Source organism: Macrotis lagotis, chromosome 7 (genome assembly GCF_037893015.1).
Source record: "Macrotis lagotis isolate mMagLag1 chromosome 7, bilby.v1.9.chrom.fasta, whole genome shotgun sequence".
In the NCBI taxonomy this organism is placed as follows: domain Eukaryota; kingdom Metazoa; phylum Chordata; class Mammalia; order Peramelemorphia; family Peramelidae; genus Macrotis; species Macrotis lagotis.
In genome coordinates, this window is record NC_133664.1 from 201,010,788 (window position 1) to 201,023,363 (window position 12,576).

The 12,576-nt window shown below is 43.6% G+C and overlaps 1 protein-coding gene across 1 annotated transcript; it reads right to left on the reverse strand.

Annotated features, from left to right (window-relative positions):
• Positions 1–287: 287 nt before the first annotated feature.
• On the reverse strand, positions 288–11,237 carry NOP2 (NOP2 nucleolar protein). Its single transcript, XM_074194467.1, has 16 exons — positions 11,167–11,237; positions 10,858–10,967; positions 10,139–10,184; positions 9,889–9,968; positions 9,427–9,659; positions 5,739–5,794; positions 5,458–5,620; positions 5,117–5,314; positions 4,881–4,970; positions 3,663–3,750; positions 3,235–3,375; positions 2,777–2,916; positions 2,494–2,583; positions 2,216–2,338; positions 1,840–2,068; positions 288–782 (listed from the first exon to the last, which is right to left on the reverse strand). Exons 2-16 carry the CDS (start codon positions 10,961–10,963, stop codon positions 454–456), a joined length of 2,112 nt encoding a protein of 703 aa, XP_074050568.1. The 5' UTR covers positions 10,964–10,967; positions 11,167–11,237; the 3' UTR covers positions 288–453.
• Between the last annotated feature and the right edge of the window lie 1,339 nt (positions 11,238–12,576).

Below are 12,576 nucleotides of genomic sequence, written 5' to 3' on the forward strand. Positions count from 1 at the left end.
GAGCGCCCCCCCCCCCCCCCCCCCCGCACACAGCAGCCCTGCGGCGCCCCCCACAACAGCCGCTCCTTCGGCTCGGAGGCGCCTCCGGGAAAGCCCGGGCGCGGGACAAAGCTGGACCGGGCCGGGAGGAGAGGCGGCTGCAGAGCCCTGTCCCCCACCCTTGGAAGCGAAGGTTCCGATCCGCCCCCGCCGCTACCACCACCACCCGCCGCCCCAAATAGAGGGAGCAGGCAGCAGAGTTTATTCGGTCCCGCACTAGCCAATAACGAGCCTCACAGCAGCCCAGGTAGGGGTGGGCATGTTTATGTGGATACAAGGGGAAGGGGGAGGTTAAAAGACAAGACAAGGCTTCTGTCCCAGAGAGGCAGCTGAGCTCCTGAAAGAAGCTCACTGTCACATAAGGCCGAGAGTCACAGCAGTCTGAGAGTTCAAGACCACACAGTGGCTACTGGGTCAGGACTGAGATTTTTGCTTCTTCCTGGGTGGGGGCTGGCTGGAACTAGGAGTCCTTGCTGCAGGAGCCTGAGGACCCTTGTGGACAGGCTTCCCATTTTGGAAAACAGTCTTCTTAGGAGGCTGCTGCTGTTGCTTTGCCTTTCCAGCTCCTAGCTTCACCTTTGCTTTTCTAACTTCTAGCTTCACCTTTGCCTTTCCAGCTAGCTTGGTCTTCTTGACAAGTTTAGGGCTAACTTTAGGCTGGGGATTCACTTGAGCTTTAGCTGCAGAGGGCCCATCAGTCAGTCTGGAGTCTGTGAAGTCTCTAGGGTTAGCTGCTTCATCACCTGGAATTGGAATAAAAGGATTAAGAGGAATTGAGATGACACTGGTGTGATAAAATAGGGAAAACCAACATAAGTCAGTTTGAAGCAACCTTTGGAAGCTAACACTGCATGCCACTGAAGCACATTTTATAACTACAGTTTCATAAGACACTGCAAACAGTACTACTACCTGTACTGTTATACTTCCCTTTTGTACTGCAATGACTTTTGCATAGGGTTTTGAAATTTTTAAAAAATAAGTCCAAATGTTTCTTTCTAGGACATTTCTCACCATCTAAACAAATGGCCTGACTTTTGAAGTCAGATCTTTCCTCCTGAAATGAGTCTCCTCTTCAAAATACTCAAGAAAATAATGGTTTTAAAGTTATCACAAACAAATCAGAGACATGTTAAGGGGTAGAAAATTCACTTAAGAGACAAGAAGACCCAGGTTCAAGTCCCACCTATGCAAGTCATTGGACTATGAGAGGCAAAGATGGAAGAGAGTCCCCTTACATGGTAAATGTTAATTCTCAGGTCCAACCCTTATCCCCTAAAAACTTAGATGTTCTCCAAACTAGATGGACCTGCATCCTGCTGACAGCCTTCAACCAGATTCCAAGTTAACACTCAGTAAAAAAAGTCAAAGCTAAGCAATCCAAAAGGAAGAGAAACCATATCCAACTCCTGTGACTCAACAGACATGTAAACAAAACAAGTAAATTTGCATTGTTTCAGAGTCCTACCTCAAGAGGCAGCCTGCTATATAGTTTGACTCTCCGTCCAGATGTGGTTTTGAATCCTTTACAGTAATATAAATGTGTACAAAACATTTAACCTCTCACATTTCCTAATTAAATGGTATAATCCCTACCTTTTATAACCTAACTGTACAGTGAGGAAAAGGACTTCCAAAGTTTAAAGCACTGACACAGAAATAAGGTGTTAGAAATGAAGTACATCAGGAAAAAGTCATTTAAATAGGATAGGGAGTAGAAGACATACAGCAAAAGACAGGGAAATGGGTCATAATTTTGTGGAGAGAACCTGAACAAATGAGAGATAAAAGATATCTCACTTTTTTTGGACTGAGGTATAGCATTGGAAAATTTCTTGAACTTGGCAATGAAGAAGCCATCCATATTGTGTGTATGGGGGTAGAAACGTCGGGTAGAGCGAAGTGTGGGATGGAATCGCCGTTCTCTGAAATGGGTAAAGCCCTCTTGGCCAAAGTCCAGCCCTGTGGGTACCAGCCGCACATTCCTCTTCTTCAAAGCATACTCTACTACCCATTCATTTTCTTCTACCTGAGGGGGGATGGATTGAATGACACATGGGGGGTGGGGGGGGGGGGGGGAGAGAGGAAAGAATAGTGAGTCTGAGCTGAAGAGGTCCCAAGGAATAAGCTTCCACCTCAGCCACTTCTGCCCATAACTCATTAAAAGAAGCCTTACCATAATGGAGCAAGTGCAGTAGACAATGTAGCCTCCGGTTTTGGAAGCTGCATTAACAGAATCAATGGCACTCAAGAGCAATTCTTTTTGGATATGGGCACATCTCTTGATATCTTTATCATCCTTTCCAGAAAATGGAAAAGAAAACGTTTGAGGTTTAAATAGTCTATCCTCCCTAAATAGGTTAATGACATGTTTCCCATGGCTCATTCATCCCCTTCTGCACCAATAGTCTCCTTCCCTCCACAATTTTATGCTGTCCCTTTTTTCCTCATCACCTTGTTAGTCTTCACAGATGGGTCCTTAGAGATGATACCAGTGCCACTACATGGGGCATCAAGCAGTACCCGATCAAAGCCTCCTACCACCTGGACAGGAAGACAAAGAGGTAATCAAGGGAACTTCTCCTTATTCAGAAGGGCTCCCCACCCTGAGTTACTGTAGACAAAGGATAAATCTACAACCAAAGTTAAACATATGGACACTTTGGAATAGTGCTTGCTAGTGGGCAGGGGTTGTGAATTTGGGAGATAAGAGAAAAACAATGGCTCTAGGTCTAACCTTAGGAAAATGACGTCCATCATCGTGGCTGATGATGGTGTTGGTGACCCCCAAACGGTGCAGATTGCCTATCACACTTTTGAGGCGCTCAGCATTAGCATCATTGGCAAGGATCACTCCCGTGTTCTTCATCAGTTGAGCTGCAGAAGGTGAAAGGTCATCATCCTTCAATTTATGCCCATGTCTCTACACCAACTATTTGCCCACCTAATAAACCCATAGTTAAATCCCAGCATCACACTGTTGGACTCCAAATAGAATCTCCCAGTATCTCAACCCAATATCCTAGATGACTGTGTTCTCACTTCCCACCCATGGGGAAAATAAATATTAAGCCTGTGGGTTTGATTTTTCACTTTTACTGAAGCACCTTCTGGCCTGCAAACTGGTCCTAAGCACCTTACCCCCAAAAGCAGATTGGGCTAAAATGAAATGTCTCTGTTCAGCCATTCCCCTACCTATGTAGCTAGTCTTGCCACCAGGGGCACAACACATATCCAAAATACGCTCATGTTCCTGTGGTGCCAAGGCAATTACAGGCAGCATACTGGAAGCACCCTGAAGGATGTAATGTCCTGCCAGGTACTCAGGGGTAGCCCCTAGGAAGATAAAAAAGAGAGAGAAATGTGAGATCACTGGGATTCCATATATAAAGCACATGTGTATGTAAATGACCCCAGGGTCACACATAGGCAAAGACAGGAGGGACAACTTTATGAGAAGGTAAGAAATTATGCAAAATTTTATGATGCAAGTTATCAGGAAGACAAGAGCATTGTGGGGTCAAGTGAAGTCCCTTCTACCTTCCCAGATATGGAAAAATGTACAAACACTGAGAAGCAGGAAAGGGGAAAAAGAAGTCAAGGAAACAGGAGAAGCCACTCACCAATGGGCACAGAAGAGTCATACACCACCAGTCCAGTCTTTGACCATTTACCCAAGGGATCCAGATTCACCCCACGGTTGATCAAGGCCTAGAAGAGGAAAGTTCATGTCAAGATCCTGGGTACTGCAACTTCTAGGACAGAGGACAGATCAATAAAATAACGTGGGATGTGGAGATGTGATTCTAATTCTAGACCACCAGCATTATACTTCATATTCACAACAGAAAACCCACTCCTCTTATCTTCATTTTGTCTCTCTGTTCTTAACCTACATCCTTTATATGTACAGTCACTTGTATGCTCAACATTTCAAAATGTTCAAAATCTCCCAAAGGCTGCTATGTTTCTATCTCTAAAGTTTCTTCTGTCATGATAGCACAATGGTTTGCATACAAGAAGCATTTTATTGAATTGAATTACCAAGAGCAACCTTGATTCCTCTTCCTTTCCTTCCTAAAGATATTCAGGTTGTACCAGTCTCTTCATCAAAAACACAACTAGTAATGTGCTGCAGGTCTCAGTGCTGTCGAGGAAACCCACCACTCATGTGGCTCCTTTTCTCCAACCCTGTGGTCTCAAAAGATTCCACACCTTATCCTACACAGGCCACAGTGAGGACCTACCATCTGTTTTTGTAGAAGTCTTATAAATAAGGTTAAATAAAATAGCCTCTCTGCTCTACATTGGTAAAGGCAGTCAAACCCTAGGCTGGGCATTCTGCAAAATAGTTCTTTTTTCCCCCAGATTTGAATTACAGGATGAGATGTATGGAGACTTCATGGACCATCTAAACCACCTACACACTCGCTAAAGGAATGCTCACTATAGTCAACAAATGATAATACAACCTCTCTTTGTAGACATCCAAGGAAGGAAGGAACCCTGCTCTTCTCAAGGCAAATCACTTGATTTCTGAATAATTTGAACAGTTAGGAAGTGTTTCCTGATATCAAATCTAAATTGGACTCTCCACAACTTCCATCTACTGCTTAACATTTTGACTTAAGGAGTCAAGCAAAATACATTTACCCCCTTCTATACTCAAGTCTTCAAATATTTGAAGACAGTTATTGTCTTTCCATGGGTCTTCTTTCAGGGCCAAAACTAAAAATAAGCATTTTACCCTATCCCACCAAAATCAAAATAGGAGATTAATCCTCCGGTTTATATGAAAAAGACACTTCTTGAGACATTCTTCAATCAACTCTAGCCTTCACCTGAGCCAAATCCCGTCGACGGGTTTTCAGGGTGTTGGTCCGGAGAGTGATGGGTCGGGGAACCTCATTAGCTTCAAGGAACTCCACTAGCTTTGGGGAAAGAAAAAAGGTTAGGATGGCTAGGAACTGGGTATAACAGAACATGAGCAGCAATAGGAGACTAAGTAGCTTGATATAGCATAATAAGAATACAGATAAGAAAAGAACCATAACAGGATGCCTGGTGTCACCAGTACCTCAGAAAGAGGGAAAATGTCCATTATTTTGCCAATCAGAAAGTCTCCATAGGAGTAATATGTAGCCAAGTCTTTCTGAAGCCGGCTTAGGTACTCAGTCCGAGACCGACCTTCCTCTCGCTGAGACCCAAAATCTCGCAGCACCCCCACAATGTCCTGGATTCGCTGGTGTACAGACTGCAGATCTGGAACCTGGGCATGTGACCATGCTAAGGAACATTCATCCAATGTAATCTGACCCTTCCTTATCTATTCTAAACACCCTTCACCACATCTCCTGCCTGCCTTGTCCCATCCAACTGCACCAGATACCCTCCTCCCAACCTCTGTCCTAGTAGGATATTCTCTTGCTCTATCTCCTTGCCAGAGGGCAATATAAATTTCTCATCCTTGTCCTCCAAGTTGATCTGAAGACCCCCATTTTCTTCATCATCATTTTCTGATTTTGGCTGGGGAGAATGTTCCATTTCCTCATCATCAGTGTCTTCTGAACTCCACTGATTCCTGTAAATTGTCAACAAGTCAGAAGTGGGTCCTAGGAGACCAAGAGATCCCAGCTGTATCATAACCACTTCCACCCTGGCCTGTGCCCATAACCATGAGTAGAAATCTTCAGACATACAAAGTTTCTGCTTCCTGGGTCCTCTGTTTCTGAGCAGCCTTCTCAATGGGCAAGAGCTGTGGGCAGAAAGACAAAGATCTAAATAATGCCAACTTTATCTTCTTCAGTACATTACTTTGCTATGAACGTTTTTAGGTGTTGTTTTTTTTTTTGCAAGGAAAATGGGGTTAAGTGGCTTGCCCAAGGCCACACGGCTAGGTAATTATTAAGTGTCTGAGACCGGATTTGAACCCAAGTACTCCTGACTCCAAGGCTGGTGCTTTATCCACTATGCCACCTAGCCACCCCTGCTATCAACTTTTCAAGGGTTGCTGTAAGGTTCAAATGAGATGTAAAGTACTTTGCAAACTTTAAAGTAAGATATAAATGCCACCAGTACTATTATTATAAACCTGCACAAATTACAAGGACGAGACAGGACAATACAAAGAGGAAACTTTGGTTTGGTTTGGTTGGACATAGAGCTCTCGTCCTCAGGGAAGCAAAGAGATTCTTTAAAAGGAGTCAAGGAAAAAATTCTATGAAAAGGGACTCATCCCACGTATTTTGAAGTGCAGTTAAGCTATAATTATTTAAAGTATATGGTACTAGGGGGCAGCTAGATGGCACAGTAGATAGAGCACCAGCCCTGGAGTCAGGAGGACCTGGGTTCAAATTCGGCCTGAGACACTTAATAATTACCTAGCCGTGTGGCCTTGGGCAAGCCACTTAACACCCCATTGCCTTGCAAAAACTTAAAAAAAAAAAAGGTATATGGTACTGATTAAAAAGATAAATAAAAAAACAGAATCAAGAAACAGAACCAAAATGTCTAAAGGAGAAAAATCAATTAACAATAAAATGAGAAGAAATTTTTTGTTCCACATTTCAGACCATTTACTGTAATAAATTCCAACCAGACCAATAACATTTTTTTTTAGGTTTTTGTAAGGCAAATGGGCTTAAGTGGCTTGCCCAAGGCCCCACGGCTAGGCAATTATTAAGTGTCTGAGGCCAGATTTGAACCTAAGTACTCCTGACTCCAGGGCCAGTGCTCTATCCACTGCGCCACCTAGCCACCCCCAATAACATTGATTTTTAAAGCTTCAAAAATTAAGATATTAGAAAAGGAATTATGAAACTTAGAAATGGAAATTAGTGAAGACAAAATTGATAGAATTTTTTCATGCAAAAACAAAAAATAACAAAAGGTAATACAAAAGAAATACAAGGAAGAAGGGGAAATCTTCAAAGTAAATATGCCTTACAAATGGCTGACAATTCAAATCTTAAATCTGTGTTTTCCCAAAGGAACCATAGAACAATCTGAACAATTTTCCAACGAAAGAACTAAATACATTGTTAATGATGCCTTGAAAAATTGTTCAAAATCTCTAATGATCAGAACAATGCAAATTAAACCACTAAATTGGCAAATTAGTAATAATAAAAAATTCAATTGTTGTCAGAGCTATAGAGAATCAGTTATGCATTGTTCTTATTGTAAATAAGCAAATTCTTTTGGAAGAGCAACCTGCCAAAAATAATAACTACAAAACTTTAGCATATTTTTTTCCCGAAAGGAGAAAGACATGCTTTCACAAATATATTCATAATTGCTTTTTATTTCCAAAAGCAAAAGGCTAGGGCAGCTAGGTGGCACAGTGGATAGAGCACTGGCCCTGTAGTCAGGAGTACCAGAGTTCAAATCCAGCCTCAGACACTTAAAAACCTAAAAAAAAAAAAAAAAAAAAAGCAAAAGGCTAAAAACAATTTCCATATCTAAGAACTGGGTAAAGATTAAATGAATTATAGCACAGCAATCTAATGAAATGTTTTTGTAACCAAGAAACATAAAGCTAAAGTAAAATTAGAACACATTATACACTCCAGCTAACAACATATTATAAAAAAAAATCCACAGAAGTAGGAAAAAGTATCACAAAGCATGGAGTTAATCAACTATTTTTTACCATTCTAGGGCTAAATTTTATGTTGTAAATGTCAATTTATTCTTTGTCTATTTACGTTATCGATAATTATTAAAAATATTAACACATTTATATCACTTTCAAGTTCACAAAGCACATTTCTCAAAATAGCACTCAGATAGAATACAATGTTTATAATGTTTATTTCCCCACCTCACAGATGAAATGAGTTGGGACACTAAGTAAATTGCCTGTATCACAAAGCTACTAAGTGTCTGAAGCAAGGCAAAAATCCAAATCAACATTATTGAGAATTTACTGGTTGAGGTGCCATGCTAAACAATGATAAAAAGTCAAAGAATTTACATTCTGTTTGTGAATCTATTCACATACAAAATGTATATAAAGGAATTTAGAAAGGAGTATCTTAGTAACTAGAAGAACCAGGAAAGGCTTCAGAGACTGTAGTATTTGAGTCATGAAGGAAACCAGGGACTCCAAATATTGGAGGGAGAGCAGGTATATATTTTCCAACAAAAATACCCTCTACCAAGCAGTTTGGTGACTTGTTCACAATACAACTAGTACAAGACATAAAGATTTATAGATGGATCACATGGATGCTAAGTATCCACTATGGTTTTAATGCAAAGTTGGGGAGGGTGGGAGAAGGAATGTTTATATTTGATCCTAGAGGCAATAGAGACCTGATGGGAGTTTGTTAAGGAGAGGGGCATGACCCAAACTTACACTTCAGAAAAATCACTTTGGTAGGTATATAGAAGACCAGAAAGAAGTTTGAGGGAAGGAGACCAAAAAGGAAGTTATTGCAAATAGTCTTGGTAAGAGTTGATGAGGTGAATTAGAATGATGGCTGAGTGAATGGAGAGAAGACTCCAAAGATACAAAGGAAATAGAAGTAACAAGATTTGGCAACTGACTGCATATTATTTAGTCTATGAGAGGGAGGACTTGAAAATGGCACTAAGGTGTCAAATCCAGGTGACAATAATAGGAAACGTTTGAAAGAATAGTGGACTTGTGGAGAAAGATGAGTTGTTTTGGACCTATTGAATTTGGAATGCCTTCAGGAGTCATCTTAGAAATAACTGGACTCAATAAACCTGATAAGGTCACTCAAAAAAGGCATATATAGCCCCTCTAGAGGGTCCATAACAAAGTCTGGTGCTCTACTCAACTAATAGACATGACACTGATAATGAATCAGGCTCCAAGTATACTAACCACAATCTACTACTCTGCTGTTTCTCATGAAATAAAATCTGACATTTTAAGAATTTAGTATTTGCAAAGAAGCTTTCTTCATATCCCTGCAAAGTGAACAGTCTGGAGGATAGGTAAGTCTAAATGTAATATTCATTTTCTCAATGAAACTCCCTCCACTAAGCACAGAGAATTTGGAAGACTTGTTCATGGTAACACAATTAGTCTATGCCAGATGTAGGACTTATGAATTCATGTCTTTCTGACTCTACGGACAATGGTCCTTAAAGAGTTCATTCACTAAACCATGCTACCATATTAGTGGTTATTATGAAATAGATCCCATGGATATTATCATTCTCATTTTACAATTAAGAAAACACTTCTGAATGATTTTACATTTTGCTTATGGCTGCATAACTAGTTTAGTTAAAACTAGAGTCAAACCTAGGTTTCTTCCAGTAGTTCTTCCTACCAAATTTATACAGATAAGTTTATTTTAAATTGAATTAAAAAACTTTTAAGTGTACAAAAATCCCATCTTGAATGTTTACCTCATCATCTTCTGAGGCCACACCATAATCATCTACCATATCATCTTCACTATCCATAGAAGTCCAGCTATCATTTTCACTCCCTGTATCATTGTCCTCAGAGTCCTCCTCTTCATCACTATTAGGAGAGGGGGCTGAACGCTTTTTGCCCTTAGCGGGTACAAGCAATGCTCCATTTCCAATTCTGGTCCCAGAAGCCTGGAGTCCTTTCTTCCCAGAGGGTTGGACAGCACCTGTAGAGAACCACAGGTGTTAAAACAGCATCAGTCAGCTAAAGATTCCAAAGGCTCCTACCCCCAAGTGAATCAGTCAACAACCCACTCCCTCCATCAGCCCAGAAACTTTCTACCTTCAAAATGTTCCATCATCTTGCAGCTGTTTCTCTTAATTCTCTTGATTTATTCTATTAGCTCACACCCACTTATACTCAAAAGAAAGTTCCAGCCTATTTTTCACACTAACCTTTTGTTAAAAGTTTTGGACTAGGAGATAGTTTCTTGGCTTCAGAAACACTAGCAGTCTCTGACCTCCTCTTGGCTGCCCTGAAAAGGTTAAAAATAAAAAAAGAAAAACATGCTTCCCTCACAGCTCAAAAACTGATGGAGCTTTACATCAGCTTCCTCCATTCATCTCTTCCCAGGTCTAGGATGAACTTTATCTATTCAAAGGATTGTGGCTATTAGCACCACCCCCCTCCTCACCCCAAACTCACCTCTTCCTGGCCCGGCTAGAAAGTCTCTTCCCATTTTCATCATCAACTACAAAAAGATAAGGACGATAATAAGTCTCTGGGGAGAAATGTGCTGAAGAAAAAACAGCAGAACAAGATAGGAAGGAGACTAGGAGTACACAACACAACAAAAGTTATCGTTAATCATGCCTCAACCTCCCCCAAACCCTTGTGGAAGCGATGATCTGGCACAATACACAACACACCCCAGACCAAATCGATAACAGGAAAAGTGCAGATGACAAAGTAGAGTTAATCACAACTCCTTTTTTAGACTTTCCACCTATAGACACTGAAGTCATCTGTCTAGTGCTGCTGAGAAACATAGGTCAGTGCAAAGTAAACACAAAATAGTTTTAATTTGGAATGTCTTGGCAATTGAGAGGCCCATGAGAGGCTTCAGAAAAGCGGGGGGGTGTTAGAGATGAGTTAATACGACGTAATATACTTTCCTAAAAGTGGGAAGGGGGGAATAAAGGGCCCTTTTTTTAAGGTTTTTGCAAGACAAGGTGGTTAAGTGGCTTGCCCAAGGCCACACTGCTAGGCGATTATGAAGTGTCTGAGGCCGAATTTGAACCCAGGTCCTCCTGGCTCCAGGGCCGGGGCTCTGTCCACTGCCCCAGGGCCTTTTTAAAGGCCGGTGCGGGCAGCTACCCCAAGGAAGCGGGAGGGTCGGGGGGTCCCAGCCGAGGGGTTCTCACCGGGGGGCAGGAAGTTGGCGAGCTCGCTCTCAGCACCCTTCTGCTTACGGGCCTTTCGGCCAGGCCCACGCTTCTCCTTCTTGGTGGGGTCCAACTTGCGCCCCATGACGCTAAGGCAAAGAGAAAGGGGTCACGCATCGGGGCCGACGGAAGGTGCAGGGAGCGAAACCGGAGCTCCGCGAGGGCGCCATGTCGGAGCCTCCCTCCCTTCCCCCGTCAGCACGGGGCAAGCCGAAGGCACTCGGCGATCTCCTTGTCCCGGCTTGCCTAGAGCCTGGGCCCTGAGGAGACCCACTCCGCGAGCCTTACCTGCCAAGCGAGGCTCCACGTGCGCCGCCACACAGCCCGCAGGTCGCCCGCCCCGCAATCCGGAAGCGGCTCGGCGCCGACGCGGTGACGCACGACGCCCTGGGCCGCGGCCCCGCCTCTTCCGCCGGCACTTCCTGTCGCGGCCCGCTTGAGCTCCCCTCTGCCGTTAGCCTTGGTAGACGATGCTTCTCGCCTTCGCCGCGGGAAATGAGACCCCGAGCCTCCCCTCCCCAGACCGGTCAGCGACTAGTCAGTAAGCATTGAGCGAGCGCCCACTCGACGCCCGGAGCCGGGGACACACAGGAACCCAGAAGATAGCCCCCGCCCCGAGGAGCGGCGGTGCCCCGGGGAGACTTCGTGGACGGGCTGGGGGGGCAGGGAAGGCTCCTCGGCCATCCAGACCCGGGAGCGCTCCAGGAGAGAGGGACACCCGGAGCCTGGACGCGCGCCGGCGAGAAGGCCGGTGTCCCCCGGAGGACTGGGGCGGGGGGCGAGGAGAGGCGCGGCCTCTGGAGGGGATGGGGAGCCGCTGGAGAGCGGGGAGCCCCGGGGGAGAGAGACTGAGGGGCTGGGCTGGCCCTCGGAGGCGCGCCTGCGTGATAGGCTTAGTAGATAGGGGAGAGGTTGGGCACGTTTGGATGCAGCTACAAGACGTGGGCTCAGAAGGTCTAATGGCTGGATAAGGATTAAGAATAATCAGCGGCCCTGGAGTCAGGAGGACCCGAGTTCAAATTCCACCTCAGACACCTAGCTGTGTGGTCTTGGGCAAGCCACTTAACCCCATTGCCTTGCGAAAACTAAAAAAAAAATAATCAGCATACAAATGCTAATTAAATCTATAGGAGCTGATAAGGTCCAGTGCAGTGTAGCCCATAAGACTGCCTTTGCTACCCCTCCCAAAACTCACCAAACTAGTTTTCTGGCACACATTGCTCCTCATGCTTCCTCTCCCTCCTCACCTTGCCCAATCTGACTATAGATTTTCCCAAATCCCATGTAATGCAAGTTTCCCTTATTTCTCTGAGATTACCCTCATTTACAGTCAATTTTATCTTATGTGATTATTTGCAAATTATCTTCCCCATTGCTTGAAACATGGTAGCCGACAATGAATACTTATTGAACTTAGCAGATCAAAGAGCTCATTTTCTAATGAGGAAAACAACGTATAGCGGTGTACAGGATACCTTAGATATTCCGAAAGGGATGGCACTAAGATGAAGGACTGGGAAAGACTTTAGCTGAAACATGAGACATAGATGAAGGAAAAATTCCAGCCATGGAGAATAGCAGTGAAAATGCAGCTATCATGTCCAGGGAACAGCAAGGAAGCCAGTTTCTCCAGACTGAACTCTACAATATGTGGATGAAGTATTCGATGCTTTTTGTCTGGCCCCCAGAACCAGTTTT